Here is a 27,351-nt window from a genome sequence, read left to right as displayed (position 1 = left end):
ACAAAATACCTTATAGCACAAGTACCTAAGTACCTGTTTACCTATTTAGATGCTGGTAGACCACTTGTTTTGCTAGTCTTTGAAACTGGAAGGAGTGTCAAATACACAGAAGCCAGAGTCATCTTGGCCAGATGGTGTTTGATACAGATGGATGGTTAGTTGTCATGTAGATCTCCTAGTTGGTAACTTGTTGCTGCCATCTGACTCAAAGAATCATTACACACACTGGCTGTCAAAAGCATCTTCTCTTCTGTCTGTTTTAGCTGTCATGTCTGTGCTCTGTACAGAAGTGTTGACAAGACATTGCTGTTGTACATTTTCAATGTGGTTGTTAGTGAGTTTTCTGTTTTGTGGGGTCTTTGATAGTGCTAGAATGTACTTGCTTTGTAATTGTATTTAAAAAAAATACTATGACAGTACAGCAATAATCTGACTTTGTAAAAGGACTTTTCAGGTTTTAAGTTTAGGCAGATATGTTCTGTGAACAAAAGCATTTAATAAAAGGAAAAAAAAAAAAGACTAGTTTCGTTTAGTTTCCAAACAGCAAATAAACCAAATTCTACTGGTTGTTTCCCAGTTTGATGTAATATTTCCTTTTGGACTTTCCGTCTGATAGTCTGTGGTCAAAATCTTTATACTCTTTTCTGAATATACATTTTCTCAAATTACTACCTTTTTTCTAATGATATAAGCTTCCCTTTTTTTCCAAAAAAAAATCTTCAAACATTACCCATCTTTTGCATCCATTTTCTCAAACTTAATATCCCTTTGTTGTATTTCCCTACTGACCTTGTTTCTGTTTTTACTGTTTCCCTTAGAGAAATATAAGCAAAGGCATTCCTCCATTCCTCCAGATCATTTCTGAAAGCATATCTGTTCTTCTGATATTTCTTTTTTGTTTTTTTTAAGTGAAAGTAAGTTTATTAAGAAAGTAAAGGAATAAAAGAATGACTACTCTAGAGGCAGAGCAGCAGCATGGGATGCTTAACTGTGATATTTCTTTAACAATTTAATTAGTTTGTTTATTCAACTAATATTTACCGAGCATCCCAATATGTGCCAGGCACTCTGTAATACTCTGGAGGTATCAGGAGGAAATACTCTCTACCCTTGAGAAGTTAAATCTAGAGGGAAATTAGACATTAGACAATTAGACTAGAACATTATAACTGCTAAATGTAAGTATATGAAAAGTGTAGGAGGAAAACATGGGCTCTTGCTGTTCTATTTCCCCTCATACTTCCAGAGTGTTGGTTTTTAAAATTATTGTAGACTTTGCTCAACCTTTGTAATACTTTATTAAGTAGCTTAAGAAGTAGTGAAAACTTCAACTTGAAATAGCCATTGACTCATTAATTTTTCCTAGCTATTGAATACATTTTCAGGATTATTTATTATACTATCTTATATGCAGATGTGCTAAAATATGTTTTTTAAACCAGAGAATAGAAGATAAAAATTAACTGGCAGAAGCTTTCTGAGTTGGTTTCAAAAGAAAATATATGGTTTCTTCATTAAGTTGGGAGAAAAAGACATGGAGACTTGAATAACATAGACATTTATTCTGGACCTGTCTCTAACTTGCTAAGTTTTTTGGACTGGTTACTTAATATCTGGACTGTATAATGTATATACCTATCAAGATAAAGTGAAAAAATAGGTACTTATTGATTGATATTTGTGAAGAACTTTGAGTTCTTGGAGAAAGCTTTAATTAATGCAGAAATATATAGAGAAGACTCTAACTTGTTTGCTGATTCTTCAGCCCTGGTGGTGCTGTGTAGCCCAAGTCAATCAATATTTAGAATTTGCTGTAGATTTTTGGGTCCTTCATTCAGTCAGCTTACGACACTGTTTCTAGGGGGTTGGGTGTGAATTTATACAGAAATAAGATGTCTTATCCTGGGAAGCCAGGCCCTAGACCAGACTTGGGTATCAGTGATCATTTCTGAGACATATTCATTGGACATACACTTCAGGTAGACCCACATGATTCATTCTTCTGTTCACAATAATAAAATGTAGTTGGAATCCGTATTTCCTTTTTTAATTTTTCAGTGAACATATACTGAACATCTCCTATGTATAAGTTACTTAATCTATATGAATTCTATGGGGAATGTGAAACTATGTAAGACTGCCTTTAGGCAGTGTGCAAAGACAGTGCACCACATGGGTTGCTTATCAGCTTTGTCAGTTATTCATATTTAAACGGTATTACTTATAAAAGTTCACCTTTTATTTGGGAAAATGTATTTAGCTTTCGTTTCTTTTTTTTTGAGACGGAGTCTCACTCTGTTGCTCAGGCTGGAGTGCAATGGCGCGAACTCGTTTCACTGCAAGTGCTGCCTCTCAGGTTCACACCATTCTCCTGCCTCAGCCTCCCGAGTAGCTGGGACTACAGGCGCCTGCCGCCACACCTGGCCAATTTTTTGTGTTTTTAGTGGAGACAGGGTTTCACTGTGTTAACCAGGATGGTCTCGATCTCCTGACCTCGTGATCCGCCCGCCTCAGCCTCCCAAGCTTTAATTTCTTAAGCTAATTTATATTTGCTAATCGATGAACAGCTGTGTAATTTATTAAAATTTTTAAGTTTATTAGTCTCTGAAAATAATAGAGCTTCACTAATTTTGAACTTTAAGAATCAGTTTAAAGTCAAATAGTATCTACTGAATATCATTCTGAGATTATTAGAACTTCATTTTCATTTTATATTTTAGGGAATTTGCAACTTAGACATTATTTATCCCTCCAGGGATAGAAGTTGGTTAAAAAAAAAAAGTTCTCTGTTACTGTTTGGTGATACGTTTTTAAGACTGTACTAATTTGGTAATTGTGATACAACAGTTTCAAATTTGCTTGAAGGTTTGCAGCATCTGTATTCCTCAGTACAAACTTGTGTCTTATTTCATTGCTTTATTTTCACAGTCATTGCAATAAAATAGCAAAATGAATGGATTAACAATATAAGGGAAACTATGGCATTTAAGATAGACACCAAAGGTCAACCATGGTGTTCTCTTAATTTCTTAAAACTTAGCAGAGAAGTTTCTGGTCATTATAATTTTATAATTTATATTTGTCCCTTTGATTTTTATCAACAATTCCTTAGTGTCCTAAAAATAAATTTGGAAGTGTGTTTATTTGAAAGACACAAAATCTTAGTTTTTTAAGTTAGTGTGTATTTTTAAAAAATCACTTTAGTATTTGTTGTTTCATTTGTGCTTTTCTTTTCATTAAGGAATAAATGCTAAATTACAGTTTTGATCCTTACTGAAGGATCAGGAAATCGTTGATTGAATCCTTGACTGATATGTGTTTAAATAAGATAATCTTTTTTTTTTTTTTTTTTTCCTGAGACGGAGTCTTGCTCAGTCTACCAGGCTGGAGTACAGTGGTGCAATCTCGGCTCACTGCAAGCTCCACCTCCCAGGTTCATGCCATTCTCCTGCCTCAGCCCCCCAAGTAGCTGGGACTACAGGCGCCCACCACCATGCCTGGCTAATTTTTTTTGTATTTTTAGTAGAGACGTGGTTTTACCGTGTTAGCTAGGATGGTCTCGATCTCCTGACCTCATGATCCACCTGCCTCGGCCTCCCAAAAGCTGGGACTACAGGCGTGAGCCACCGCACCCGGCCAAATAAGATAATCTTTAAAACTTTTATGGTGCTTTAAGTGTCTTTAATCACTGATGTTTGTAACAATTACAAGTACATTCCTGGAGCCAGTTTGTATCTCATAAGTCACAATACCTGCAAAATGACAATCTGGGCAACTCATATCTATTTATATTATTAATGGATGGTAAATAATGTGTTCATGTCTGTCAGTAAATATCACGCTAACTGGTTTTTATGTCAGCAGACTGAGAACTATGAGCAGAGAATACGTGAACAACAGGAACAGCTGTCCCTTCAACAAACTATTATTGACAAGCTAAAATCACAGTTACTTCTTGTGAATTCTGCTCAAGGTATGTGCATGTTAATTTTTTATGTATTTCTAGAACCTCTTGGTGAAAAGAAAGGTGTAAGTTGAGTTCTTCTGTTGTATTCCTTCGTTGTTTCTCCATAGTTTTGATATTATAACTGTGGTACAGTTATATGTTACATTTATTTAAATGAACACTTGCAGGATATGGGAAAGTGGACTTTCACCTATACTATACTATACTATACTATACTATACTATACTATACTATACTATACTATACTATACTATACTATATGGTGAACCTCAAAGTTTATAAAACTTTCTAAAAAGCAATTTGCCAGTAAATAGCAGCAAAAGCTTTTGAAAACATCTATGCCTTTTGAACCAAAAACTCAAGTCCTAAGACTATATCATGAGAAAACATTTGTTCAGGTACTCAAAAATATATATGCAAGGATGTGTATTACAGTATAATTTCTAATCATGGAAAGCTAGAAACAAATATTCAGTAGTTACAGTGATCTATATGAATAGCTATGTAGCCAAGAAAAGTGATAATAGGTATTAACTTGTAAGAATATGTTGATGATATATAGCAAAATGAACAAAGCAGGATATGTAAATAAGTTTCATTTATGCAGAAAAAGGTGATTCTTGTGTGAATTTTTATGTTTAGGAAAAGAAGTATTAACTGGAATAATTCACAGGTGATAAAAATTTAGGTAGCATTTACTTTTTACTCTTTTTGGCTGTCTGTATTTTCTAATTTTCCTATGATAAGCATGGAGTCATAATACAAATAATTATCTTAAATAAGAAATGCATACCTGAAAATCCGACTTATATAAAAGTTGAATTGTTGCTGACAGGGGCAAAGAGCATATTTCTAGTTTTCTAAATTCTGTATATTTTACATACTGCTGACTTTTGGAGAGCAGGGGTTTTGTATGTTTAGTGGGAAGGAAAAAATGTAAATGAACAACTTGTCAAAGTAACTGTTACCTAAAGAATTTTCTAAAACTCCTACCTTAAAATCTATTCTCTTTACGGTTTTGAGTTTGTATTATTTTTGCTTTTTCAGGTGGTACCAAAAATAAGGGTTTTCTGCTAATATCCAAGAGGTTTTTGTCTTGCAGATGGCAGTTATGGCTGTGTTCCTCTGCTTGAAGACAGTGAAACAAGGAAGAACAATTTGACTGTTGATCAGCCACATAATAAAATGATTTCAGGAATAGCAAAGGAAAAACTACCAAAGGTAGACATTGCTTCTGCAGAAAGCAACATTCAAATGCTGATGTGTAACATAGCTTCCTCATTTTATTTTTCTGAAGTGATCTACCACGGGAATTCCAAACAGAAGTTCCATATATATAAATATGTGACTTAAATATTTCTGAATAGAAGAACTATTTTCAAGTAAAATAAAGGCTAAGGTTTTATATTTCCTACTAACCTTTTTTCTACATCACAAGCATTTCAACAAAGAAAAGATTTAACAAAGAAATAGGACTGGGCACAGTGACTCACTCCTGTAATTCAAACACTTTGGGAGGTGAAAGAGGGAGGCTCACTTGAGCTCAACAGTTTGAGACCAGCCTGGGCCACATAGGGGGACCCCTATCTCTATAAAAAATTTAAAAATTAGCCACTCAGGATGGCACATGCCTGTAGTCCCAGCTACTGTAGGCCGAGGTGGGAGGATTGCTTGGGCCTGAGAGATCAAGGCTGCTACAGTGACCCATGATCATGACACTGCATTCCAGCTTGGGCAACAGAGTGAGACCCTGTCTCTAAATAATTAATTAAAAGCCACATCCACATACATATGTACATATATGTGGGTGGGTGTGTGTGTATATAAATAAATAAAAGATTAAAATCAGATAAATAATAAGACAGATTAGAAAATAGCTTTCTAGCTTTTTCTTCAATTGTCTGTGCTTAGTTTAAAAAAAACAATTTTCTTCAATTGTCTGTGCTTAGTTTAAAAAAAACAAATCCACCCAACTAGCTTAAGCAAAACTTTATTGAAGTAATACAGAAAGAAATAATACATATCCGCAAGGAGACATATACAAGGACGTTCATGCCATGGGTTAGAAACAACCTAAATATCCACCCATAACAGAATAGTTGATTTTTAGAAACTCTTTAGAAAAATCAAAATATACTAAATATATATTAATTTGCCTAAATTTCAGTAGCAATGTTGAGTAAAGATGGAAATTACAAAATGATAAAATGGGAATACTTTATATAGTTTGTTGTTGTTGGTTTTATTTTGTTTTGTTTTTGTTTTTTTGAAGATGAAGTCTTGCTCTGTCACCCAGGCTGGGGTGCAGTGGCATGATCTCTGCTCACTGCAACCTCCGCCTCCCAGGTTCAAGCAATTCTACAGGCACATGCTGCCACGCTTGGCTAATTAGGATACTTTATGTAGTTTTTAAAACATAACGTTAATGTTTGCGGAAACGCGAATATGTAATAAAAGTATAAAAACCTGGACAGGAAGGGCACACATCTTCTTTAGAAAAATGATCACTTCCAGAATTGGGGAGAAAAGAGACTGTGATATCTGAGAAAGGAATAATGAGGGCTTCAGCAGTTATATCTGCAACTTTTTTTTTTGTTTAATAGAAGAGAGCTAAGCAGGTATGCAAAGTGTTAACACTTGTTAACTTGGTAGTATATATGTATATTATATTGTTCTCCATGTTTTCATAAGTCATTAAAATTTTGTAAGTTTGAAAAGGGTATCTTTAATGAGATGAGTTGGCTTTTAGTGGGATGATACATATTTTGAATAAAATAAGAACTCTTAGCAAATCAGGTTTCTTAACATCAACAACAACAATTAAATCAAGAGTGCTGTATTTATTTCTTTCCTTCTAAATAAAGTAGGAGATTTTCACTTTGTCAGGGTTATTCAGTTACTGATTGCATAACTAAGACTATCTTATTATTTAACATCAAATCTGAGAAATCCAATTTCGAGAGCTTTTTTTTATAAATAAAAGTTTTACAGTAAGAAGTTATTTTGGTACCCGTTATTTACATATATTTTTATTTGAAACCATTCTTTGAGTCATTCAGTTTTCTTCATCCCCATTCGATTTTTCATGTATCTAAAAATGCTGATAAACACTGAAACCATGGCATTGAAATATACTAGGTTTATTTTGCAAAAGAGGAAATTGAGAAACAATGATTCTGACTTTTTGGAATACAATTTTGTTACTAGGCCTATTGTAGTACATTATAAAATTGTAGAATTACTATACTGACATAAATTTAGTGCTTAAATAAATAATATTTCTAATCTTCCTGTTTCAGTGTCTTCCAAATGCCATTACTTTACCACAAATTTAATAATAATTTATAGCATTCCTTTGAAAGTAATAGGACATCTCCAGTTTAAACTATGTAGAAGGTAGTTTTGAAAATAAAACTTTGGTTAGAACAAAAGGGATGATGTGAAAAGCTCTAAGATATATTAATAGTTTTTTTTTAATTTGGATAATTTGTTATTTATGAAAGTTTTAGAGTTTATTTTCAGTCAATAAGTATCAAAAGCAGACCTTCAACAGAAATCTCTTTAAAAATTATATTTGTTTAAATTCTGTAGGCTAATTATTTTATCTGTGAAATATATATCTGGATACCTGGGATGAAATTAAGTTTAAGTAACAGAAATCATTTCAGAGATAGTCTGTGTGCAAAGAATTAATAATATTACATCAATTGTAACTATATTTTTGGGCAGATGGTAAGAGGAAAGGCTCCAAGTAAGGAATAAATCTAACTTCAGTGAGTTCTCTTAATTATCTTTACTAATAGGGGAAAGATTTATGTTATAGACACATTTTTATACTTTGAATAGCTCATCAACTCAATTTTCTTTGTAACCATTTAATAAAAATTAAAATTAACTGTCTTGTATTTCAGCTTCCTCTTCTTTTATATATCTCTAGCCAAAGTGCTAATGAGCACTAAACGTATAAGGGATTAAAGAAAAGAGAAAATATATTCTAAAAGAATGGATATATTAGATTTATTGAATATTTGAGAGTTGTCTGTATGTTTAGTGTAAAAAATTAGGCCTATGTTAGAAAAAATACTGGCCCATCAAGCAGTGAAAATTAAAATATGTTCCACTGGCCTATGTGTTGGTCTATACTTGGTGAGTTATGATTCACCTTTAGCTAATATGGGTGAAACTTTTCCTAAAGAACTCTGAATATGTAGCTATATTCAAGCTTCTTCCACAATGGAAAAAATCCATGTTGGTTGGTTGCAGTTTTATAAGAGTATGCACCCACGTGGTTGAGAACTAGAAGGCATTATAGAGAAATGGTTAAGGTGATGGTATGATTCTTTTTTATTCTGTTTTTAGTATACTTTAATATTATTGGTCTTCTGCAAAACTAATCTGTTTCTAGAAATCACATTCCCAGTCAGTTGGCCTAGCTTCTATAATGAATTAGTAAGTTAATAGAAACGCTTTGAACCAGTAACAGAAGGAAGCCACTACGAGCCACCCACAGTCCTTTCCTCCTTCTGTTTGGTGGGTGGTTTGAGAATTTGTTTTCTTTAGACTATTTGTTTTGTTTAGGACTTTGTTTTGTCAGGATGTTTGAGAAGGGAAAGGTGGACGTTTTAGCAAATAGCCATTCTGGCTGCCTTGGAAAAAGAGACATGAAGTAGAGGAAAGAGGGATATTTGAAGGGGAAAGAGGCCCTTTTAGAAAATTTTACTTAAGAGACATGAAATTTATAGTTCAATCTCTATTCATGTTATTCCTACACAAAAAGCATGCAAATATCCTTTGACTTCTAAAGGGACAGAAAGAGGTAAAGACAAAGCCTCTATCATTAGATGACCCTTAGTGCTCTGCTTGAGACAGTGGGGAAGGAAATACTCAGTTTAATGGAAAACCTTAGTTTTGTCTTTTGTACACACAGTAATTTGCACAGTCTTTTGTATTATCTCTCATATTATTCCAGACTTACCCCAAAACTTAGGGCTTAAAACAACAAATGTATCTGAGTTTCTGTGGGTCAGAAATTCTGGAGTGACTTACCTGGGTGACCCTGACTCAGGGTCTCTTACGTTGAAGTCAGGATGTGGACGAGGACTGCAGTCATCCGAAGGCTTAATTGGTTGAAGGATCCACTTCCAAGATGGGTCACTCACATGACTGTTGGCCAGAGACCTTTCCACATGAGCCTGTCTACCCAAACTGACAGTAACTTCACTCGAAGTAAGGGATCTGAGAGAGAGAAATGTGCTCTCTGTGACTTAGTCTCAAAGTCACATTCCTTCACTTCCACTTAATTTTGTTCATTAGAAGCAAGTCACTAAGTAGTGGGGCAAGAAATTAAGTTGCACCCCTTGAAGGGATGAGTATCAAAGTTTCATAGATATATTTTAAAAGCAACACAGGTATTGTAGATTGTTTGTGGTGTACAGGAGAGGATGTGAAAGATCAAGAGACAAGGAGACTGATACTTAATTTAATTTACCTTACAACAAATATTGATGAAAGGTAAGGGAACTTCATATTCTCTTAATAGTGAATTTAACTTCCTGAATCATGTGATTATTAATCTTAAAGGGAAAAAATATCATAGCCTATCATCTTAAGAACAATTTCAAAAATTCTAATATGAATATATTTTCCAGAGGATAATAATAGCAATGCTTAGAGAACTAAGAAATTGTTGCATATTACTGATTCTTTTTTATAATGTTAAAAACTGAAAATGCAGATAGGAAATCAGATAACAAAAATGCACACAATTATTCTTGACAAAGGCTATTCATCTCTTGTTTACAGAACACCATTGTCAGACATAGTAACTTATGTCCATGTTAGCAGTTACTATTTAAATAACAAGTTTTGTATTTGTGTAACAAATATAAAGGTATTCTATAAAAATACAAAACTATAAATTATCAGTTTAATTCACTTTTGTAAAAACCAGGATTGTAATGTACTGTGTCACTTTTAAAATCTCAGAAATGAGATTTTTGTAATTTGCTTCTGCAAGATAGTTTGGTTGCCAAACTAAATACTATCTTGAGTGTCTAGGTTTTGACAGAAATTGTTTGCCCTCATCTTTCTATGCCACTTTTTGTTCCTGTGGAGAATTATACAAAATTCTCGGTGGTTTGATGCAAGAAAATATGTAGAAAGCAATAATATAGAAGACAAAAAATTTGGTGATATTGGTAAATTACTTTTCATCATTTATCCAATAATTGTGAATTCATGATGTATACTTAACACTGCCAACCACTGGAGAGCAAAGAGATGTTTTCCCTGTCTTCCGGCTTAAAGTCTTGATTTAGTAATTAACATTATTGAATGTTGAAAAGTTATTTCAGATTCTAGGATCCAAAATATGAAGTAAACATGGTATGAGTTCACTAATTAAATAGAGTTTATGTGTTCTCATGTCTATATATTTCTAATTTATTCTTTATACATGTCTTTATTTTTCATCTGAGTTAAAAACTCAAGTATATGACGAGCGCAGTTGTTACTGAAAGATGTCAGTTAAACAGTTTGCAGATTTCAAATATAGCTATCATTGTGATTAGATCAGCAGATATGGTAGCTTTGAGGAACAAGAAAGATGTTTTAGGTTTAGAATAGTATAAACAGTGATATAGCTGTGGAGCTGGCAATTGCAAGCAGTAAGATGTGCTGTACTGGACAATTGCAAGTAAATATAGAAGCTCTGACATGTTTCAAGAAAGCCGTTGTCTAAAAAGTCATTTGTCAGTCACTTACACAAGAAGTAGTTATTGAACTCCTATTTGCCAAGCCTTGCTGGTTATTAACAGAAATACAAAAAACAAAACACAAAACAGCAATAGTATTGTAAGTTATAGATAACATCTATCCCCTTTAAGGAGCTATAGTCTGGTTGAGGAAATGATGATTTGGAGACCTACAGCAATTAGCAAGCATTATAAAATAATGTAAAGTCCTAATTATATAACAAAATGAAACCCAGTCTCTACTAAAACTACAAAAATTAGCCGGGCGTGGTGGCAGGCACCTGTAATTCCAGCCACTTGGGAGGCCAAAGCAGGAGAATTGCTTGAACCCGGGAGGCGGAGGTTACAGTGAGCTGAGATCGCGCACTCCAGCCTAGGTGACAAGCGAAACTCTGTCTGAAAAAAAAAAAAAAAAAGAAATTCTAACTGTAATTTTATGGCACTGATAAAACATATAGGGCCTTAATTTAATTTAAAAATTAAAATTCTCAGCTTAAGGGCTTGATCAAGGGCCCACAATTTAGGTTCCAGTACAGAAAAGAAGACCAGTTCTTACTTGGCCTTTATCTTGGTTATGTGTGCATAGATAAGTAAAGTTAAATTTTCTACAAGATTTTGATGGAAAAAGGATAATTTTTAGACAAGAGCCAGAATTATTCTAGGTCACTTGGGAGAACATTATGTAAACTGAAAGCGAAAGCTAAAACTGAAGGTTTTGAATGAGCCATTTCATTTACCATAACCATTTTTAGGTGACATAATCGTGGCTACAGAGGAGAAAGTGCTTGCTACCTTTTTCTTAGTTTATTCCATAGACAGTCCTTTAGTGAGTGGCATTTACGCATGGTCTGCTCCTTCAATTATGTATAGCAGTTTTGGCAGGCAGTACATGAACTTGAACTCTGTTCTGCTTTCTGATCTTCTGTAGCTAATAAAATCCTAATCTCACAGGTCTAGGTCTTAGATGGCATCCCCATCCTTATACTGTTTATATCTTATGTACACTGGACTTCAAGGGCAGTGCCCACTTAGGGATCATCTGAGTTTTGGGCCCCTATAGCTTCTCTCAACACTCCAAACACTTTCTGTTGCAACTCTCTTAAACCACATTTGTTTGTTAAGTTGCTATATATTGTCCAAGTAAGTAAAAGCTTTAAAATGGTTTATAGGTAAATGATAAGCATGTTTTTCATCATTTGAACAAAAGCTAAAAATTAGGCCGTTAGTCAGCATATTTAACTACTAAGTGATTTCTGTGGAAAAGTCACATCTCATTTACATCATCTAAACACATAGCACCTCTTCTAAGAGAGGAACTTGAAATAAATTTAACTGCATTAGTTTGTTACTCAACTTTTTAAAAATTTGCCCCTGAATTCCTTTAATGTTTAATCTTTTCTTTCCATCTTTTATCATACAGAAATGGTGATTATGCACACTGTACAATGGCACAGGCCAATGTAGGCTGGGGCTTAGAGAATTGGAGAAAAACGTGTTTGTGTGTAGTACCTCAGGTAATCCTTACCTTACAATCCAGAGCAAATATACTGCTTCTCCTGGTTTTCTTTCTAGAAACTGCATTATATATACCCTATTTTTATATCTAATGCTTCCATATTACTCCTCTTTGGAGACCAGCCTCTTTTATAGACTTCCTGGTAGAATATCAATTAGAAAGGAAAACAACTATCCTCAACCAATCTATTCATTAAAGTTCAGTTTTCTCCAAAGTGTCATACTACACAAACTGTTTTTTTTTTTTTTGAGACAGGGTCTCACCCTGGCACCCAGACCGGAGTGCAGTGGTGCCATCTTGGCTCACTGCAACCTCCGCCTCCTAGGTTCAAGCGAATCTCCTACCTCAGCCTCCCGAATAGCTGGGATTACAAGCATGCACCACCACACCTGGCTAATTTTTGTATTTTTAGTAGAGACGGGGTTTCACTATGTTGACCAGGCTAGTCCCAAACTCCTGATCTCAAATGATCCACCCGCCTCGGACTCCTATAGTGATGGGATTACAGGTGTGTGCCACTGTGGCTGGCCAATACACAAACTCTTAAGAAAAAAATATTGATATCCAAAACGTTTTAATAATTACATTGAAATTTTCTATTGCAGAAACTTTGTTTCCAAATCTAAATTATTAATTCTTCCTAACTCGTTCCTGCTCTGGGTTTGTGTTTTTGAATTAAGTACATCATCTTACAGTTTTTGCTTTTGTTAAAATACTGGAAATAATTTTGAGGAAGAAAAGAAAATAAGAAGTGATATGTCAACCTTCTAAATTATCTTTCCTAACTTAGAAGCAAATTTGAATGTCTCTAGTATGGCTTTTCTCTCCTTATTTCCCCTTCTCATCCTTTTTTTCACACTTCCCTTTATTTAAAACTCATCTTCAAAGCACACACAATAGAATCAACAGAGTCTATCCAGCCCTAATTTCTCTTGGCCAAGACATGAAAGGCTGTTCTCTCAACCTCGATAGGTAAGGAATAGCCCCCTGTCCACCTCCATCATAGTCTGTGTTGCTATAAAGGAATACCTGAGGCTGGGTGATTTATAAAGAAAAAAGGTTTATTTGGCTCATGATTCTGATATCTGTAAAAGTTCAAGATTGGACATCTGCATCTGGCAGGGGCCACAGGCTGCTTCCACTCATGGCAGAAGGCAAAGAGGGGCCAGCATTGCAGAGATCCCATGGTGAGAAAGGAAGCAAGAGAGAGAAGGGAGGTGACAGATTCTTTTTAACAACCAGTTTTCTCAGGAGCTAAAAGAGTAAGAACTCACCTGCTATCCTTACCCCCACAGCCCCCAGGATTTCTCTATTCATGAGGGATCTGCCCCCATGACCCAGACCCCTCTCATTAGGCCACCTCCAACATTGGGGATCAAATTTCAAAATCAGATTTGGAGGCAAGAAATATCCAAACTATAGCACCCACAAACCATCTAGTTTACCTTATTATAACCCGTCATCCTGAAAGTTGTCAAAATCTGACTGGGCGCAGTGGCTTACGCCTATAATCCCAACACTTTGGAAGGCCAAGGTGGGTGGATCACTTGAGGTCAGGAGTTTGAGACCAGCCTGGCCAATGTAATGACCCTGTCTCTACTAAGAACAGAAAAATTAGCCAGGCATGATGGTGGGTGCCTGTAATCCCAGCTACTCTGGAGGCTGAGGCCGTTGAATCGCTTGAACCCAGGAGGTGGAGGTTGCATGAGCCAAGATCACAGCCTGGGCAAGAGTGAGACTCTGTCTCAAAAAAAAAAAAAAAAATTCTCTAAATCTGTTTTGAAGGTATTTTTTTTTTCAGTGTTATGAAATACTTCTACATTCAATCTGCTGTGATTTTTTTTTTTGGTTGAATTATATGATGAAAATTTAGCCTTAAAATAGATATTGTAGTTGAAAAGGGGAAGAGTATTTTAATAGCCTTTTTAGCAATTGTGGATAGTCTTTGATACTGCACTAAAATTTGGTAGTGTCTTAAAATGTTAGCTGCAGTATGGAATCTGAAACCGTATCAGTGAACTTTACATTAAAAGCTGTTGGTCTATCTTGTACTTTGAATATGTCTTTTACTAATGTGTGATTGTTACATCATGAATCATTTGGAAAATATTGGTTCACTAAGTTGTGTAGATCTTGCAAATGTTGACCTATTATATAATATTTTAAAATCACATTTAACATCATCACTGATCACATCAGAAAAATCTTTTAAGTATTGGGCATCTGTCAAGCTTACTATGACAGGTACAGGTTTTCCAAAATTTTAATTTTCACTTGGAAGCTCAAATTTTATCATTGGCAACAAATCTTGTCAGTTGCTTTCCTTAACATGACAGGCTAACTTCATTTGGTTTTGAGAAAATGTCTGAATAACCATAGCTTGTGTGTCAGTCATTCTTTCAAGCAAAAATGGCATTCCATTAGAAAAGTAACTGGTTTACTTGGAACTCAAATAGTTGCACAAGTACTTTTCCCCAAGACAATAATTGTACTTCAGTATGCAGCAGAAGTCCTTTTGTGTATACTTCCCATTTTGTCACACAAAATATTAAAAATATGTTGAGATCAAGTTTCAGTAAACTTAATCATTTTACTGCCTTATTAAGGACATTCTTAGTTGAAACTGCCTTTTTTTTTTTTGCTGTTTTTTTCCTGAGTGTGTGACATTGAAGAATACAATGACAACAGTTTGATATGGCCTTAGTCATACTCGGGCACCAGCAGTTTTACTCACCATTGTTTTTGCATAATCAACCTAAATGCCAACACAGTAAAAAATGCAAATATTAATAATATCTTAATTGTGACAATAGTTGATTTCAATTATGTCATTATGTCAGGGTCTGGGATTTCATTTTATTCTACTTACAAGCTAATAAGTTAGCCAGTTACTGTTTCATGGGTACTCGAGAAAAACAGAAAAGTGAATCAGAGAAAAAGGACTTTATTATTTACAGTAAAACGAGTAGCCAAGAACATCTTATTTTCGTTAGTCCCACCTAGGAGGTAGCACAGATAGACACAGATGATGCTTATACATGCAATGATTACATTGAAGGAGAGGCATATTGAGCTTGGGGAACCCACCATTTTATAGCAGGCGGTAAGCATGCCTGCTCTTTGTCCAAGAGGGAGATATTACCTAGTCTTTCAAATTTGCTCTCTGCAAACACAAGCCTGAGAAAAGCCCCAGGTAAAGAACAGTGAGATTCTTGTATTCCTGACATGAACAGCAAAAATGTGCCGGAATGCTCAGGGGCCATGGCAGATTACGTCTCCCAACATTGTATCCCTTGAAAGGTACTTGGGACCCTTAAGGATCCTGGACCATATTTTGGGAACCACTGGTTTAACCATATTATAATATCCTGTTAGAAAAAAAATCATATTGCCTTTTTCTCAGTAAGTTACTTTTCATCCTACTGAAAAAATGTCATGTTCTAAGAATATTCCAGCATCTCCTCAGGAATGTTTACTTGTACATGGAGGTCCTAGTGCTTCCTCATCAGTTCTTTTCACATACATTGGATAATCAATTGTTTTACATCTTCATACTTTAAATCATGATGCTTGTGAATTAATCTATATTAAATCTAGAGCAGACTCTGAATTTTGACTCTAAGTTGTTAAAAGATAGTTTGATAGTAGATATCTGCATTTTCTAGTATGTTCCATAAAACCCTACGACTATGAAGTGCTGCATACTAGGTACTCTGGTAATTTTTAAAGGCGCAAGACTGTATCTAGGATATGAAATCAATACTAAGAAAACCACTTAGCTTTGTTTAAGTACAGGATCATCAGCTAACTCTCTTCCCGGTATTGTATTTTAACATCCTCTCACTGGATTCGTAGTTCCCTCCAAGATACTGCTAGATTTTGAGGGTAGAGGAGGGAAAGAGTCACCTAATTTTTCATTTGCACCTATACACTCCGAGCTTCTCTGTTGCTTGGTTAAGCAGTGTCTTGCTATGTTATGAAAGCTGATTTATTCCCTGAAAGATTTTTTTTCTTTGCCAGTTAGTCATCTTTCTATATACTTATGCTGTAAGCTAAATATCTTAGAATCCTAATAAAACTGTTGTATAGTAGTTTCCACACATTCTGCATTGTCATTAACCTGTGGTTTTTGTCTCCCTCCCTGATAAGTCCCTTTTGGAAACGAATAATTTTAAGATGAGCATCTTTTGTTGTCTCTTTCCTATTATGTTTGTCAATAGTAGTGTGATTTTTGCATTTAAGCTTAGTTTCCTCTAAGTAATTCCATATTTGATGGATTTACTCATTGTTATTTCTACTCCTAATTTCTCTTGACTATTTAACATTAAAGACAGCATGTTTCCCTCTACATTTTATCTTAATAATACTATAGGGAGCCACTGACTTGTCTGTATTCTCTAGAAGTTACATCTGGACCATATGTCTGCTAAATGGCCAAATGGCCACAGTGAATCTCCTTGCTTTCTTTCTTGTTTCTGCTCATTGAACATTCTTTCTTGCCTTCTCTTTTTTATCTATTCTGCAGCCTGAGACTCCTCACTTCTGTCCTCAGCTCTTGCTTCTCATCTTATCCTGAGCCGTGAGCATAAAGTGATAACTTTTTGATAAAGCTGAATCTAAAATTCTTCTTCCTACTCTTTTTTCTTTTTGATAAATGTTAATTCCTCTTTGACGTGAAGAAGATACTAGGTCTTGGTAGTTTGTTTATTTTTTGCTAAATTCTTTCTTGGCCAAAAAAAAAAAAAAAAAGGTGGTGAGGCCCCCAGTTTTGAATTTTACTACGCAGGAAAGACCTAACCTCAGTTTCTTTAGAGTTTCTCCTGCCCTAAGATTTTTTTGATGCTAACAGAAAAGAAGAAAAGTTCTTATTTGCCTTTTTCTTGATTATGTGTACATAGATACGTAAAGTTAAATTTTCTACAATATTTTGATGGAAAAAGGATAATCTCTACAAGAGCCAAAATTATTCTAGGTCACTTGGGAGAACATTATGTAAACTGAAAGCTAAAACAGTTTTGAATGAGCCATTGCATTTACCATAACCATTTTTAGGTGACATAATCATGACTTCAGAGGAGAAAGTGCTTCCTATCTTTTTCTTACTTTATAGACAGAGTGCTGCTGTAAACATTTTGTATACAGGTTTCTGTGTGAACATAAAGTTTGAAGTGCCCAGGAGTGCATTCATTGGGTCCTATAGTACTTACATGTTTGGAGTTTTTGTTTAAGAAATGGACAAAATGTTTTCTAGAGTGGTGAAGGGTATTGGTAGTTTTGTTTTTACAGGCAGTGAACTTGATTAGCTCAGGGTAACTGTCACTCCTATGGAGAGAGGCAGCTCCAATCTCAGTTCAATACTTAGAGCTTTAGCTACAAAGCTTTTAGTCTCGCCCAACTTTGGGACTGCCAGAGACTTGAGCTGAATTGAAACTCAGAATTTAAGGTTCTCAAATTCTCTAGAGCTCCTTTCCCTCACTCTCCGGTGACCATGGTTATGATCTCATTCTCCTTCTTGGTTCTTCCAGCCAGAATGTTAGTGGGCTTTTTTGTTGGAATTTCAGCTACTACTGTGCCTCTGCTGTAGTGTGGCCATCATCAGGACAAAACCATAGAAAACTGGGAATGCACTCTAAGCCAATTACTTACTACACATTTTTGACTCTCCTCCAATATATGCAAAGTTCGGTCTTATCAATGTTTTCAAGTGGTGGGGTGTGTGTGTGTGTGTGTGTGTGTGTGTGTGTTGCCCAAAGTTTATAACTGTTATTTGCAGAAGAATGGTTTGTTAGGTGCTCACTCCTACACTATGGAATCTTAGCTCCTAAAGTCTAGGTTTTTGGTTTTTTCTGGCTGAGTATGGTCAGGATATGGTCCAAAATCACCCAACATATAAAGAACCCAGAAAATGTGACCCAGTTATAAGAGAACAGACACCAACCCTAAGATGATTCAGACACTGAAATTACCAGACAAGGACTTTATCAGCTACTATAACTATACCCAGTCTTTTATTAAAAGATAGCTGGGGAGGCAGGAAGGGAGTTAAGCTTTCCAGAGAGGATAGAATTACCGGTAGGGTACTCTACCCATTGTCATGCTTTGTCAAATGCTTAACTTCTATGCCAAGTTTGAGAAATACTATGAAATTTTGTCAAAGAAAGTACTGCCAAATTGCCTATGTTAACAAGTGACTCGTTTGGCAAAACTTGAGTAAATCTATCTTAAGTTATTTTTGGATGTACATTTCTATTTGTATGATACATCCTTGAGAACACAGCAAAAAAAAGGCTATACCAAAGGTTTCCCCTCCCACCCTGGGCAATATTTAAGCATCAAAACGTGGCCTGTAACTGCTTCTCAGTGATAAATATGTATTTTTATTGTATGACAGGAAGATTTTAGAATCTTTAAATTAGTTTGCCTTGGTGCAATATGTAAATGTAACTATTCTTTATCTCCAGCCCTGTGCTGGATAACTGTACCACTTAGCTTCTCCAGCAGCCAAGCATTATGGCTAAGTAGTTAAAGCTACTGGGGCAGAAAGGCTTGTGTTCCAGTCACAGCTACTCTGTCTGCCAAACTACATACAAATTATTTGATCTCTTCAAAGCAAATTTTAAAATCATAATTAAGTACATAATTCAGAAGATTTTGTGGCTTGCCAGGTGCAGTGGTGTGCACCTGTAGTCCTAGCTACTTCAGAGGCTGCAGCAAGAAGACTGCTTGAGTCCAGAAATTTGACTCTAGTCTGCTCAACATTGCAAGACCTCCATCTCAAAATAAGCAGATTTTGTGATTTAAGTTAAATAAGTAATACATGCAAATTGCTTAAATAATAGCTATTTTTAAGAAGATAGCTTCTGTTCTTCATGGTGTAGTGGTATAACACTAAATTTGTGGTTAAAGGATTTTTCCAAATCAGTTGACTTTTTCTTTTTTGAGACGGGTTCTTGCTGTGTTCTTGCCCGGGCTGGTCTCAAACTCCTCCCTCTCAACCTCCCTAGTAGTTGGGATTACAGGAGCATGCCACCATGCGCAGCACGGATCAGTTCATTTTAAGGGTAGTATTTGGGGAAAGAGTGAAAGGAGTGTGAGAAATCTTAATTAAATTAGTCACTGAAGTTATGCAGTTTCCGTTTTGCATTAAAAAAGCATCTCCACAAATATTTCTTCCCTTTAAAAAAATAAATTCAGAAAGATATATGCAAAAGGTACCTAATACAAAGTGAAAGACTTAGAAGACAGATAGTAGAAAAGTATTCATCTCATTCTACAAATTAACTTGGATAGAATTGAAATTACAGTAATTGTGGCAGTACTGGTAAAGGATTTTACCTTTTCTGAAACAATATGTTTTATTGTAGCATTGAATCAGTAGAGATTGTGGGAATGGGTTATGTTAAACCACAACCCAATAAAGAACTTGGAAGTAATTAGGGTGTTTAATTTTATTTTTATATTGTTTATTTTCTTGCCACTTCCTTCAGAACTCTGGGATGGATCCCATTTTACCCTGGAGTTGTTCCCACACTGGCAGTGGGTTTGCCTAGCACACTGTATCACAGAGAACAGACAAGGCTCCTAGGATTTGTGTTTCTCTTGCTTTGCTAGATTTTCAGGAATGTTAATGAGAGTGAGAGAACCATAGATTTTATATGGCTATAAGTTCTTTTAGATTAAATACAATATTTTTTTTTTTTAGCTTTTGTCTTCAAACTTTTATGTTACTATTCTTTTATGTTTATTCTTATCAAATATCTTTTTGTAATTTTTTTCTGGTCCTGTTTTATACCTTAATCTTTTTCTGTCTCCGCCCTTTTTTTACTTTCTCCCTAATTCAGCTGTATCCAGTGCTTGACTTCACCATAATATCTTTTGTCTCAGTATATGTAGACAAAATATACCATATTTCATATGGTAATGAAATACTCAACCTCAGTTCCTCCTTTAACATTTCATTCTTAGATCTCAAAAATCTAAGTGACAAATGAATCTTTATTTTCAGTTTTTTTCCTACTACTTACTTTTCCTTTTTCTGTAATGAATTTTATGAAGCTAACATTTATACCTATTCCATAGTTTTATATTCCCTCTACCAATCCATCCCATCCCACCTTGGCTTATTTCTTAGTTTATATTGATCCAAGTAAGGATTCTTGTTTCTGCTTAAAAAGCCTATTTCTGTTTAGCCTCATCCAGAAACGAAATAAAACATTGACTACACTCAGTTGCCTGAGCTAGCTAAAAATAAATATTCCTTTGCATGCAAGGATCCTAACTAAAGTTTAAAGGAAGTCTTTGATATGAACACTGGAGTAAAGTGAAATATGTGTCGTTGAAAACGTACCTTCTTCACTTAATAGAAGCCTTTTAAAGTTTGGGTTTCTTACATACATATGAGAGAATATACATCTTGTTAAAGAGTTTAGTCAGAATTATCTTTAAAAATTCCATAACTCAGCTGGGTGCGGTGGCTCACGCCTGTAATCCCAGCACTTTCGGAGGCCGAGGCGGGCAGATCACCTGAGGTCAGGAGTTCGAAACCAGCCTGACCAACATGCCGAAACCCTGTCTCTACTGAATATACAAAAATTACCCAGGCATGGTGGTGGACTCCTGTAATCTCAGCTACTTAGGAGGCTGAGGCAGGAGAATTGCTTGAACCCAGAAGATGGAGGTTGCAGTGAGCCAAGATCATGCCACTGCACTCCAGCCAGGGCAACAAAAGTGAGACTCTGTCTCAAAAAAAGAAAACAAAAATTCCATAACTCAATTTTATTTTACTGACTTTAATTGCTTAAAATTTTTAAGAAAAAAATATGGTTTTGAATGATAATTTTTATTTCCTTTCTATCTTTCCAATTTTTTATAAAAGGAATAAAACAATTTCACTTTTAGTATCATCTGTAACAAAAGCAAATGTTAAGGAAAACGTACATTTCTTTGAGAGGTTGATATCTAACATCCCAGAATGCGAAACAAAAACATTTTTCATTATTTTTGCATCAAGAATAAAGCTTGGTTTGGACTAATGAAATATTAACCACTTTTTTTCTCCTTCTTAAATATCACTGCATGTTCAACTGTCCCCTGAACATATATTTTTGATATAATACCCATCTATGAGAAGCTTAAATTGACTTACACTAAATCAAAATTCTCCCAATTCACATAAGAAATTTAAGGAAACATTTTACATCTTCCAACTGTTTCAGATGTGTTTATCTTAATGGATTTAGTTGAATGACTTACCCAGCGACATACTGGAAGTGTATATGAAAAGTATGATGTGTAAAACTCTTATTTCAGCATTCATTCCACAAGTTCAGCATTTCCAAACTAGTACTTGGAACAGTTTATGATGTTAAGTATTTTAAGTTTTAGTACCTCAAAATAAATTCATTTTTTGAATGATTTAATGCTTAAAATCTCCTAAAATATAATGTTCAAAATTCCCTTGCTTTCTTATTTGAAGTTATAACTTCATCTTCCTGCAGTACAGAGCCCACTTGGATTATATTTGAGAATTGAAAGAAAAATACAAGTTATCCTTACTCTCTGAGATGCTCAACAAACTGATTAATCTTTATTAAGATCATGCACTGAAAAAGTCTGAGTTTCTGGAAAAGTGTTGAATTGCCATTGATTATACTAATCCTAAATCCTTTGAAAAATTAATGATTGTTTTCAGAAAGTTGTATCAGACTGCTATAATGGAAAATAGCATTAACATGTTATGCCCCATTCTAAATAAACCCAGCTTCAAAATGTCTGTCAGAAAACCGTTCAGCTTTTTTTTTTTTTTCCAAGTAACATTTTAAGAGGTCCCTTTCTGAAAATTTTTCTTGGGTACTGGGAACTCAGAATTTTCATTTGAAATATATTAACAGGTTTATTTGGCGTGAATGATAAAAGGTGCAGTGTATTGCCTAGTACAACCACTAATACTTTTTTTCAATAACAATAAAAACAAAAATAATAGTAAGCAGAGCTGTGTTTCTAACCCCGAAGAAGCTGAAGACCTTAGTTTAGATACTTCATAGGAATTCCTTAAGGAGTCCTCCTTCACCTCCTGCCAATACACCCAAGGAATCTTTTCTTGACAAATTCACCCACATTAGTTATCAAATCTAAACATCACAGATTAGCATCAATTATTTACCAAGTGAGACAAAGGTTTGTCATTTTTTTCTTATCTTTTCCTTCAGTCCTCTTCATCCCCATTAGTTTTTAATACTTCTTTAATCTCAGAAGCAATCATTCCTAGTTTATGTCAAAGTCAGGACTTTGGAATTTGGAGCACTATCTTTACCACTTTCTGTAACTATCTCCAGTTTTAGCCTAAAACTACAGAGCATTATTATTATTATTATTATTTTTTGAGACAGAGTCTTGCTATGTCACCCAGACTGGAGTGCAGTGGTACAATCTTGGCTCACTATAAGGAGGTCATTCTATTTAATCACTTATTTTATGGTTTGTTTGACCATATTAAATTGTCAAATACAAGTATTCTTTCTTCTTCTTCTCCTTCTCCTTCTACTTCTTCTTTCTTCTTTCTTTTTTCTTCTTTCTTCTTTTCTTTCTTCTTCTTTCTTTCTTCTTCTTCCTTCTTTCTTCTTTTTCTTCTTCTTTCTTCTTTCTTCTTTCTTCTTCTTTCTTCTCTGAGACAGTCTCACTCTGTTGCCCAGGCTGTAGTGCAGTGGCGCCATCTCAGCTCACTGCAAGCTCCGCCTCCCGGGTTCATGCCATTCTCCTGCCTCAGCCTCCCAAGTAGCTGGGGCTACAGGCACCTGCCACCACGCCTGGCTAATTTTGTGTATTTTTAGTAGAGACGGGGTTTCACCATGTTAGCCAGGATGGTCTCAATCTCCTGACCTCGTGATCCACCCACCTCGGTCTCCCAAAGTGCTGGGATTACAGGCATGAGCCACCGTGCTAGGCCAAGTATTCTCCTAATATATGTCTTCTCTGATTTTGTTGATATAGACCTAATGATAAAATCTTTGAAAAGTTTGTTTCATATTTGTGGTATTCTGACTGGCTGGCTAGCTGTAAAATGTTGCCTTTCTTCCTAGTCCACACTAAAATCCATTGAGTGTTCTCATTGCACAAAACACCATAGAAAAACCTTGTCTACCACTTTAAAAAAAAACTGTGAATGTGAAAATATCTTCTGATATGACTGCATTATAAAGCTCAGTACAGCAGTTTTAATCCAGAAGAATATATGACCTGAATGTTTGTCAAACACATGATATGCAGGCAGCAACAAAATAATCTTTATTTTATTTTGGCCTGACAATATAATGTATAAAATCACAAATTGTATTGGCAAGATTTTATTTTACTAATTTTGAGATACTATAAAAATAATACTCTATATATATTTAAAGCATTTATTTAGAAAAAACTGGGAAATAAATTGGAGAAGATATTAATTTTAAGAAAAACAAACTGAAATCAAGTCTTGGTCTTAGAGAACAAATAAGACTGAAGAAATTGAAAGAAATATTTTGAAAAGCAAGAGTGAAGTACTTAAGTGATAAGACACAATGAAGTAAAGTCTTCCATTTATAATAGCTACAATGACCTTAATTAAATAAAATCTAAATGTCACTAAAGATAGATATCCCCTGGTTTGGATTTGAAATTTAAGAACTAGACAATTTTGGATAAATTATAACTTATGATTCGGTATTAGGATTCTTCAGATCTCTGGACTTGTCAGTTTATAAGCTTTAGAAAGTACACAACACTTTCTAGGTATGGTGTAAAATTTTTTAAATATTTAAGCCGTAGATTACATTATTACAACATGTTCTTTAATGTTGATTTTTAAATGTCAGAATAGATGTAATACCAGTGTAAGCCACAGGGTGGGAGTGAAAGGCAAGAACTTGTGTTGAAGCAGCTTAAATATATAATTGCACCATTTTATAAACCTTTTAAAAGAAGTAAACACATACATTTTATTTCCCCCTAAGTTTCTGGGCATATACATTTTATTTCCCCCTAAGTTTCTGGGCATATGAAGTGCTTGGTGAACAGAGCAGCAATTTTGATCAATAGTTGAATTTGAGAAATTTCTTAAATTACCAGTACTGGAAATAGTAATTGAAGTTGCCAGAAATATTTCATCTCTTCAGACTTTCCTCCTTCATTTTCCTTTTTCATTGATTTTTCTCATTTAAAGAAAAAAATCAATTGTATATTACATATAGGTCTATAAGCTGTCTCAAATTATTTTTCAATAGGAAAGGTAAATAAATTTTCCTTTGTGTTTTCTCTTTACTCAATCTCATTTGAATTTGGAAGCAATTTAAAGTAGTAATAGTAATCATTTTGTATCTTTAAGGTAAGAAGACAAGAGGTTTCTTCTCCTAGAAAAGAAACTTCAGCAAGGAGTCTTGGCAGTCCTTTGCTCCATGAAAGGTAGTTCTACATCCTTTTTTTGCCAACTCTTAAAAATTATCAATACTGAAATATATTTTATATTTTTTTAAGCTTTAACAATTGCAAAAAAATAGCTTTTTAGAATAAGTGGAAGTGACCATCCCCAGAGTCCTACATGTTAAAAATGACCTAAACAAGTCATGCAGTTAATAGCAGAGCTGAATCTAAAACATGAATTCTCTAAAGCTCTACTATTTCAATAGACCAGGGGTTAAGGCTATATTTCTTTATATGGAGGGATCCTAATGTGAACTTTACCAAAATGAGGAATATTTAATATTCTATTTAAGATGTTTGCAGAGAACAAAAGTCAATGCATTGAAATTTCTAATGTAAGAATAAGACAGCCAGCATTAGTGTATATATGAATAAGTAGATATGCTAGACTATACTATGTTTATGTATTAAAACTTTTAATTTATCACTTACTTTGTGCCTGGCCCTCTACAAACACAAGCTGGTTTTTGGGATATTGTCTAGGAATTAAAAATTTTTTTTTAACTTTTAAATATTTTGTGGCACATAAAGTGGTACTACATAAGTTTGATTATTTAAAAAACTTAGAAATTATAGCTTTACATTTTAAAATGTTGATTTTTATTTTTTAGGGGTAATATAGAGAAGACTTTCTGGGATCTGAAAGAAGAATTTCATAGAATATGTATGCTAGCAAAAGCACAGAAAGACCACTTAAGCAAACTTAATATACCAGACACTGCAACTGGTAAGATTTAATTTAATTTACAGTAATATTGATTTGATTGATTGAAATTGATCTCTTTTTGAATGTGAAAATATTCCTGAATGCCTATTAATTGTGTAGCATCTATAATTTACCCCTCATCCATGTATATTTGAATGTGTACATGCTGTGTAAGTTCTGTAGTGTATTACATATGTATTTGTTGGTTTTTTTCTTTGTTGTATATGGTACTATATAGATTGAATTGAAAGACACAATTACTAATTATCTTAATGAGAAATCCCACCTTAAAAAATACAGAATAAATATGGACTATATCCCTGAAAGTTTTCAGTTGTTGTTTGGGGGACTTATTAAACATTAACTCTTATGTGAATAAGCGACCTTGAAGCCACACTACCATATTATATGAGCTAAGTAAAATTATAACATCAGGTTTGTTTGTAACTTCTGCCTGAAAGTTCATTACATACACTATGGATAGATGTTTTTTTCTGTTGGTTTTTTTTTTTTTTTTATTAAACACAGGCTCTTGCTATGTTGTCCAGACTGGAGTACAGTGGCTATTCACAGGCGTGATGGTGCACTACAGCCTTGAACTCCTGGGCTCAAGAATTCCTTGAACTCATTTGGTTCAAGAATAAAAATGTGACACTCAAATTTCCTGAGTGCTAGTCCTCTTTAATGCACAAAATATACATTTAGTATAAAATACAACTTAGAAGGAACGTTTGTTTTACACATGTGTTATAGTATGTTTTATAAATGCTCTACCCTTTCCTAAATCCTCAGACTGGCTTCCTGGTGTTTGCTTCAGTAGTTCTATATGAATAGCAAAATACAAGGGATTGGGTCTGGCAACCAAACACTTCTGCAAACAAAAGGAAGGTAAACTGATCATTTATAATGATAAATTCTCCTTTACCCTTGTGATTTGAGCTATTCTGCAGACAATTCCCAAGGGATGTGATTTACAGTTTTCACTCTGAGAGATGTAGTCTTGCTGACTAACACCCCTTTAATTAAAGATCACTTTCCATTTCTTGCAGCTCTTACATCTAGGCTATTTAAAATAATTTCATAGTGTAAATTTACTTTTTGCTACTACTACCATTTTATTTTCAGAAAAGTTACACAATGTGGTATTACAGAAGCAAAACAATCTTTGTAGATAGACATATATAATTTGTTTCTTTCTCTCCCTTCTCCCACCTCCCCAAAAACAACTCTTTTCATCACCTGAATTTTTGTCATTTTCATGAGAAATTGATCTTTTGTATGGACTAAAGTCACTAGGTACCTCTGAAGTAAGTGAATTATTTCTGTTTAAAATATGCTAGCTATGGAGATGTAGTACCTAGAATTCATAAACATGCTTTTTTGAACATCAACATCTTTTCAAGGCATTGTAATGGTGATATACTCTTTGTTACACAGAAAACTTACCTCATTATCAGTGGCTTAATACTTTGACCATTTTTAAATTGCACAGGTCTAAATCTGAGTATGTATCTGTCAACTAGAACACTGAATGTTTAACTTCAATTTCTTCTCCACTAAAACTGCTTCCTGATGCTTTATTTTTATGCTTTATATTAACAGTGTCACAAATAATAAATATATTATTCTCAAAATATTTTGTGCTACAGACTCTAGTGAAGTTTTGCTGGGGTCCAAAGAGAAACCAAAATAAATATTATGCTCTGACAGTAGTATATCAAAAGGAGAAAGGAAAAAATAATTTTTGAAAAGATGCCTATTCATGGTTTCCAAGTATGTATGCTATACTGTATAAAAATATAGAAGAACTGGCCGGGCGCGGTGGCTCAAGCCTGTAATCCCAGCACTTTGGGAGGCCGAGACGGGCGGATCACGAGGTCAGCAGATCGAGACCATCCTGGCTAACACGGTGAAACTCCGTCTCTACTAAAAATACAAAAACTAGCTGGGCGAGGTG

The 27,351-nt window shown here is 34.5% G+C and overlaps 1 protein-coding gene across 3 annotated transcripts in view; it reads left to right on the top strand.

Moving 5' to 3' along the window:
- The window catches only part of TANK (TRAF family member-associated NFKB activator), a 106,229-nt gene that overhangs the window by 68,741 nt on the left and 10,137 nt on the right, over nt 1–27,351 (top strand). For all 3 annotated transcript variants that reach the window (XM_011947107.1, XM_011947106.1, XM_011947105.1), the window contains exons 3-6: nt 3,865–3,973; nt 5,070–5,188; nt 24,594–24,670; nt 25,300–25,415. In XM_011947107.1, coding sequence (XP_011802497.1) covers nt 3,865–3,973; nt 5,070–5,188; nt 24,594–24,670; nt 25,300–25,415 — 421 coding nt within the window. The remainder of the gene's footprint in view (nt 1–3,864; nt 3,974–5,069; nt 5,189–24,593; nt 24,671–25,299; nt 25,416–27,351) is intronic.

The sequence above is a fragment of the Colobus angolensis genome, unplaced genomic scaffold, assembly GCF_000951035.1.
Source record: "Colobus angolensis palliatus isolate OR3802 unplaced genomic scaffold, Cang.pa_1.0 Scaffold259, whole genome shotgun sequence".
NCBI lineage: Eukaryota > Metazoa > Chordata > Mammalia > Primates > Cercopithecidae > Colobus > Colobus angolensis.
Note: the sequence above shows the minus strand (reverse complement) of the source record. Positions and strands in the feature narration are given on the sequence as shown.